We start from the raw sequence: 7,666 nt of genomic DNA on the forward strand, positions 1-7,666 counted from the left end.
AGAGAACTGCTTCAGTTGTTAAGTCAATCATGTGGTCGGTAAAATAATCCAATCCATCGACTTGGCTTGTCGGAAGTTAGCTGAGAAGTTGGTGAACGGGGAACACATGAACCCCGGGACTTTGCAACCATCATAAATACGTCCCAGTTTCCAAGTGCCCAAATTCTGATCATTTGAGCATGGAGATGCTGCAACGGTTGCTAAATGAATGGCTGCTTGTAATGTTTCTGGAGCGTTTTACAAACTCACCTAATTCTGCTTCAGAGGCAGCTCTCATTGGTGTGATGGGGGGATGATCTCCGGCATCGTGGCCCTTCCGTGGCCTGTTGATGCCTTCCACTAATAATGCTTTGACCTTAGGAGAAAACCAAACAGAGCATGCATGAGCTAGGGAACTCCTAGAACTAAGAAGAAATTTCCTGACAGTTAAAACAATTAATCAGTGGAACAACCTGCCTCCAGAAGTTGTGAATGCTCCAACACTGGACGTTTTTAAGAAGAGACTGGACTGCCATTTGTCTGAAATGGTATAGGGTTTCCTGCCTGAGCAGGGGGTTGGACTAGATGGCCTCCAAGGTCCCTTCCAACTCTTGTTATTTTATTCTATTCTAAAAATGGGAAGTAACTGCCAAATATATCCAGTTTTGGGCAAAACTGTCATGCAACGCAGTCGTGTGACTGTCGGATGTTGCAAACAGCTTAACTTTGGCCCAACATGTGACCCCAGAGAAACAAACATCAGAACTTTGAATATGGATTGTAAGTACCCCCCCCTAGATAAGTCTCTCGGAATTTCACACAGTCACTAAGCAACTAGTCGTAAGCCGAGAACTCCCTGTGAATTGAGGTCTGGCTTGATTTCTTAAGTGTCTTTTGGCAACGAGATTAATGTCAATCACTTACAGATTCAGCCCAGTAAGAATTATTAGCTTGCTGTCGCAAAGGGCCTTTCAAGTCGAAATTTTCGGGATAATGCGTCGTTTCTGTTCGAGGGTAACTAATGTAACCCTGGGTGTAAAGCCGCTCGGCTATCTGCATAGTGTGCTGCGGTCCCATTCCTGCAAGGTTGGAAAAAATAGGTTAAAAATCAGTAGTCACCACACTAGAAATAAAGACGTTGAGACTTTGGAAGAAGTTCAGAGAAGAGCAACTAAGATGATTAAGGGCCTGGAGACTAAAACACACGAAGAATGGTTGCAGGAATTAGGTATGGCTGGTCTAGAGAAAAGAAGGACCAGGGGGTGACATGACAGCAGTGCTCCAGTATTTGAGGGGCTGCCACAAAGAAGAGGGGTCAAAGCTATTCTCCAAAGTGCCTGAAGGCAGGACAAGAAGCAACAGATGGAAACTAATCAAAGAGTGAAGCAACCTAGAACTAAGGAGAAACTTCCTGACAGTGAGAACAATTAATCAGCGGAACGACTTGCCTCCAGAAATTGTGGGCGCTCCAACACTGGAGGTTTTTAAGAAGAGACTGGACAGCCATTTGTCTGAAATGGTATAGGATCTCCTGCTTGAGCAGAAGGGTTGGACTAGAAGACCTCCAAGATCCCTTCCAACTCTATTCTGATTGATTATCAGATTATCAAGAGCACACTGGTGGCACACTGGTTAGAATGCAGCATTACAGGCTAATTCTGCCCACTGCCAGGAGTTCAATTCTGACCGACTCAAGGTTGACTCAGCCTTCCCTCCTTCCGAGGTTGGTTAAATGAGGACCCAGATTGTTGGGGGGCAAGAGGCTGACCCCGTAAACCGCTTAGAGAGGGCTGTAAAGCATTGTGAAGCGGTATATAAATCTAAGTGCTATTGCTAGTGTTATTTTTTAAAAGAAAGGAATCCCGCTGTAGGTTCTCCTATTTACCCAACGCAGAGCTGGCGACCCGCAACATTTCCACCGTATTCAGAGCGAGAGGCCGTTGTTTCACTTTCTCCTTTTTACTCACAGACTCTACCTGCAAAAAAAAAAGGGGGGGGGATGTTCCTTAACAATTTTTACCCAGATAAATCAAGTCCTAGGAAAAATGATTGAAATTTCATTCTCTCTTAAAAAAAAAAAAGTGGTGTTATTAGCCATCAAACCTCAAAAATACACCTTTCCCAAAAGGTTTCCACAATTTTGGCCACTACTGTATTTAGTTTCTGTTTTTTAAAGTATCAAACATAAACGACAACATAGTTAATGACGTTAACTGTGACCCAAGGCGGATTAAATCCGTCACTGAAAGGAACGCAAATTCTTTTACCGACAACGCTAACCTTCGCTTCCTTGGCCATTTTGGTTAGATTCAAAAACATCTGAGCAATTTCTCGGTCAAAGATCCTCACTCTGTCCCACTCCAGGGTCAAACAACTGTCTTTGTCGGGAACCACCTGGTCAGAAGGAAACATTTAGAAAAAACAAAATATCACCAGTTCTTCTGATAAGAGTCTTCCATCAGCATCTGCTACGGTGCTCTTTTTGGCCGGCATGCTGAAAGTTTGAGCTAAATACAGGTAGTCCTCGCTTTACGACCGCAATTGAGCCCAACGTTTCTGTGAAAGGTCTGAGAAGTGATTTGTGCCCCGTTTTAAGACCTTTCTTGCCACACTTGTTAAGTCCATTGCTGTAGTTGTTAAGCGAGTCACACGGTTGTTAAGTGAATCTGCCCTCCCCATTGACTGTGCTTGTCAGAAAGTCGCAAAAGGGAGTCACGTGACACCGGGACGCTGCAACCGTCGTAAGTATATGCCAGTTGCCAAGCGTCTAAACTTTGATCACGTGACCCATGAGGATGCTGCGATTGTCGTAAGTGTGAAAAACCATCGTTAAGTCACTTTTTTCAGTCCCGTCGTAACTTGGAATGGTCATTAAATGAACAGCAGTCAAGGACAACCTGTATGATTTTTGGGGTGGGTGGGAGGTAAGCTTCCCAAATAATTAAATGCCGGAGCCGATTACCTTGACTTGCAACACCCAGTAGGTTTCAGGTTTAAACGACTGGATTTTATCATGGCGCTCCACACAAAATCCCAGCGTGGGCGTCTGGCAAGGCCCAAAGGAGATCAAAGAACTGTCTAAATTGCCATATTTACCCTGGAAATATTTCGTCTGAAACCTGTATGAATAAATAAGAGAACGTTAACAGAGAAGAGAGAATAGTGAGCGGCGGCAGCTAAAAAAAGCCAAGGCAATCCTAGGCTGCATTAACAGTGGGAGAGAATCAAGATCATGTGAAGTATTAATACCACTTTACAAGGCCTTGGTAAGACCACACTTGGAATCTTGCATCCAGTTTTGGTCACCACGATGTAAAAAAGATGTTGAGACTCTAGAAAGAGTACAAGAGAAGAGCAACAAAGATGATCAGGGGACTGGAGGCTAAAACATATAAGGAACGGTTGCTGGAATTGGGTATGTCTGGTTTAACGAAGAGAAGGACGAGGGGGTCATGATAGCAGTCTTCCAATATCTCAGGGGTGCCATAAAGAAGAAGAAGTCAAGCTATTCTCCGAAGCGCCTGAAGGCAGGACAAGAAGCAACAGAGGAAAACTAACCAAAGAGAGAAGCAACCTAGAACTAAGGAGAAATTTCCTGACGGTGAGAACAATTAACCAGTGAAACAGCTTGTCACCAGAATTTGTGGGTGCTCCATTAGTGGAGGCTTTTAAGAATAGACTGGACAGTCATTTGTCTGGAACGATATAGGGTCTCCTGCTCGAGCAGGGGGTGGGACTAGAAGACTTCCAAGGTCCCTTCCAACTCCTGTTATTCTGGGTTTCTATTCTATAATAGAACACTGAGGTGGCACAGTGGTTAGAACGCAGTACTGCAGCTACTTCTGCTGATTGCTGGCTGTCAATCAGCAGCTCAGCAGTTCAAGTCTCAAGGGTGACTCAGCTTTCCATCCTTCCGGTCGGTAAAATGAGGACCCAGATTGTTGGGGGGCAAGAGGCTGACTCTGTAAGAGAGGGTTGTAAAGCACTGTGAAGCGTATATAAGTCTGTGCTAAATTCCTTCCTTCCTTCCTTCCTTCCCAGTGGTTAGAGTGCAGTATTGCAGGCTAACTCTGCCGACTGCCATCAGCTCGAATCTGAGAGGACTCCAGGTTGACTCAGCCTTCCATCCTTCTGAGGTTAGTAAAATGAGGACCCAGATTGTTGGGGGGCAAGAGGCTGACTCTGTAAACCGCTTAGAGAGGGTTGTAAAGCACCGTGAAGTGGTATATAAGTCTAAAGGCTATTGCTATAATGCAGTTAAATATGTGCAGGGAAGGGCCAAACTAGTTCTCCCCAAAGGCTCAGGAAAAAAATAAGCCAGGATGCCAAATCTGGTACAAAACCTGGTAAATGCACAGCCGATCCTCAAGTCTAGCTCTTGACGTGCGTCAACCGAGAGAGCTTCGTTGTGGTTGGGTTCGCCCAGCTGGTTCATGGCGTTGCAAATATCCGTGTCCGTGATGGAGCTGAATTTGGCTCGGTAGACCGTCTTCTCACCCCCACGAGGTTTATTCATCACCGGGAGGGCTGCATCCAGGACCTAGAACCGAGGAAGCAAAAGGTGTAAGGTGCACGGCGTCCTCAGCTTACGACCACAAATGAGCCATTTGTCTGAAATGGTATAGGGTTTCCTGCCTGAGCAGGGAGTTGGACTAGATGACCTCCAAGGTTGCTTTATTATTATTATTATTATTATTATTATTATTATTATTATTATTATTATTATTATTATTATTATTATTTAGGTACTTGGCAAGTGGCATGGTTTTGGGATGCTCAACCCGGTTAAACCAAGGAAAACGTTGCGGTCAGATCGTGAGTCATACCTCAAAGCATATATTTTCACCTTCCTTGTCGCAATCCAGCCACAGGACAACGTAATCACAGGCTCTCCCTTCCACCTGAACATTAAAAAAAAAAGATACATTTCATTCCCAATTAATTGGCCTAGCCGGTTTGCTGCCTGCCAAGCTCTTAAGATCCCATTTTCTAGAATTTCTACCAGTTTGGTTGGGCTGAAAGGGCAAATATTTACCAGAGTGTCAGGAAAAGAAAGAAAGATCCTTCCCACCAAACGACGGTTTGGCAAAACCACCTCCATTGGATTCAGGCACTAAGCCCCGTCAATCAAATTGCAGGTGGTCCCTCTACTGATGAACTACATAGAGTCCTCGTCTTACGATGGCAATTGAGCACCGTTAAGTGAGAGAGAGGTTTTTTCCATGGACCGGAGGGGACGTGGTTTTGCCTGCTGCCTGCATCCCGCGGAGGGGGTTTCGCTTGTTTGTGCAGACCAGTTTCTGACATGTCACAGACCGGTGCCGGTCCACCGACCGAGGGTTGGGGACCCCTGGCTTAGTGGGCAGCTTTTACAACCAGCCACACAAAGCTCTGTCTGAACAGATCAACCTGGCTCTCACAGTCCGGTCGATAAATACTTCCATTTCTCAGCAAATTCCCAAGCGTTCATTCATTACCTGTAAGAATTTCACCATGTTAAGTTTGGGGTTGGCTTCTTTCTTTTCTGTCGGAGCTTTGCTAAAAAGCTCGGCTGGGTCAACTTTATCCCAGTTGTTGTATTTCCCTAAAAAGGGCGGAAAAAACATCATCGTCGTCTTTGTAAAGCATCAGAATAATATCTGGGCTAATTGTTCGTGAAGTCATGGGTGGCTTCTGATAAAGTGAGCTCTGTAGCCTGAATACAGGCAGTCCTCGATTTACAATTAACCAGTGGAACAGCTTGCCTCCAGAAATTGTGGGCGCTCCATCCCTGGAGATTTTTAAGAAGAGACTAGACAGTCACTTGTCTGAGATGGTATAGGTTCTCCTGCTTGAGCAGGGGGCTGGACTAGAAGACCTCCAAGGTCCCTTCCAATTCTATTCTATTCTATTCTATTCTATTCTATTCTATTCTACTCTATTCTATTCTACTTTACTCTATTCTGTTCTACTCTACTCTACTCTACTCTATTCTGTTCTTCTATTCTATTCTATTCTACTCTACTCTACTCTACTCTACTCTATTCTGTTCTGTTCTACTCTACTCTATTCTATTCTTCTATTCTATTCTATTTTCTAAAATAGCAAACAATGATCATTTTACCTATAAAATCCAGCGTCATCACATGGCCACATACTGACGTCATCTTGAAGTGGACAGTTTGTCCAATGAAAGGACCGGTGAATTCATAGACAGAGCACGCCCCATTTAACCCTTTGCGTGACGACATGTTTCCTACATCAGGGGGGAAAAACACAACAATATTGCACTACCAAAAAAAAAGAGGCCAGATATTACAAACATCCTCTCAAGTTACAACTTCAAAGGGATCTTTTTAGGAAACAAGCAAAATGAAAAAAAAAGAGATAAGAGCATACATCAAGTTGTTGTACGGTAACTGTTTCGATTTTAAGGTAAATGACTTGCTGTTAACATTTTAGAATAGAATAGAATAGAATAGAATAGAATAGAATAGAATAGAATGAAAGATAGATAGATAGATAGATAGATAGATAGATAGATAGATAGATAGATAGATAGATAAACATTGACATTCAAAATTATAATTAATATTAACAGAATATCCTTTTTTTCCCAAACCTCTTGAAAGGATTTTGGCGATGGATTGAGCCAAAGAGGGCTTCTCAGCTACCATAAGGACTATCTTCATCTTCAAATAATGGTGATGAAGCCTTCAAACTGGAAGAAAATATTTCAGCCTGGAAAAAAAACAACATCCTTGAATACTTTGGAAAGGAGGGCTGAAAAACTCAGTTTCTCTTCTCGGTTTATTTATTTATTTGTATCCCACCCTTATTATTTTTATAAATAACTCAAAGCAGTGAATATATCCAACATATCTTCCCCCTCCTATTTTCCCCACAACAACCTTGTGAGGCAGGTTGGGTTGAGAGGGAGGGACTGGCCCAAAGTCATCCAGCTGGCTTTCATGGCTAAGGCGGGACTAGAACTCAGAATCCCTTGCTGATTGGCCCAAAGTCACCCAGCTGGCTTTCATAGCTAAGGCGGGACTTGAACTCATGATCTATTTTCTAGCCTTGTGCCTTCACCACTAGACCAAACTGGCTCTCTGTTCGCTTGTCCAGAACATTTGCCCAGCTGGAGCCTAACCTAACACTTTTTGAAAACTCTCTTCCAGTATAATTTGCCATATTTAATGTGAAAATGTTTATTAGGTATAAACACTTTCCAACACATACTTCTATATGGTTCAGGGAGACCTTGACTCACAACTATTTAACCACCATTCAGAATTATAAAAGCATTCAATAAAATGACTTATGAATGGTTCAAAGACAGTACTCATACAGGAAGTCCTTGACTTACCATCACAATTGTGCCCAGAAATTATGTTGCTAAGTGAGAAATTTGTTAAGTGAGTTTGGGACTCTGCAACCGTCATAAATACGAGTCAGTTGCCAAGCGTCCAAATTTTGATCACGTGACCACGGGGATGGGGCAACGGTCCTAAGTGTGAACAATGGTCATAAGCTACTTTTGGACTCGATAGGTGGATAAAAATGCCGCCTATCCCCCCCAAAAAAGTCTAAACATCTGGCAGATTGTGCAACCAGCCATAATAATAATAAAGGTGCCTTGGGTGCAATCTCAAACATCTGGAGCACCACTTGAATACCAGGATTGATAAAATCCCCATCGGTCAAT

At 43.3% G+C, this 7,666-nt stretch overlaps 1 protein-coding gene across 1 annotated transcript in view; it reads right to left on the reverse strand.

The window, feature by feature from the left end:
- Nucleotides 1-6,674, reverse strand: part of TOP3B (DNA topoisomerase III beta) — a 13,897-nt gene extending 7,223 nt beyond the window's left edge. The window contains 10 exon segments of the mRNA XM_015822567.1: nt 250-355; nt 904-1,058; nt 1,865-1,955; nt 2,260-2,373; nt 2,942-3,098; nt 4,323-4,519; nt 4,806-4,880; nt 5,457-5,563; nt 6,083-6,214; nt 6,581-6,674. Of these exon segments, the coding sequence (XP_015678053.1) occupies nt 250-355; nt 904-1,058; nt 1,865-1,955; nt 2,260-2,373; nt 2,942-3,098; nt 4,323-4,519; nt 4,806-4,880; nt 5,457-5,563; nt 6,083-6,214; nt 6,581-6,650 (1,204 nt within the window). The 5' untranslated portion in view covers nt 6,651-6,674.
- Nucleotides 6,675-7,666: the final 992 nt, after the last annotated feature.

Source organism: Protobothrops mucrosquamatus, unplaced genomic scaffold (assembly GCF_001527695.2).
Source record: "Protobothrops mucrosquamatus isolate PMUCROS unplaced genomic scaffold, P.Mucros_1.0 scaffold1607, whole genome shotgun sequence".
NCBI lineage: Eukaryota > Metazoa > Chordata > Lepidosauria > Squamata > Viperidae > Protobothrops > Protobothrops mucrosquamatus.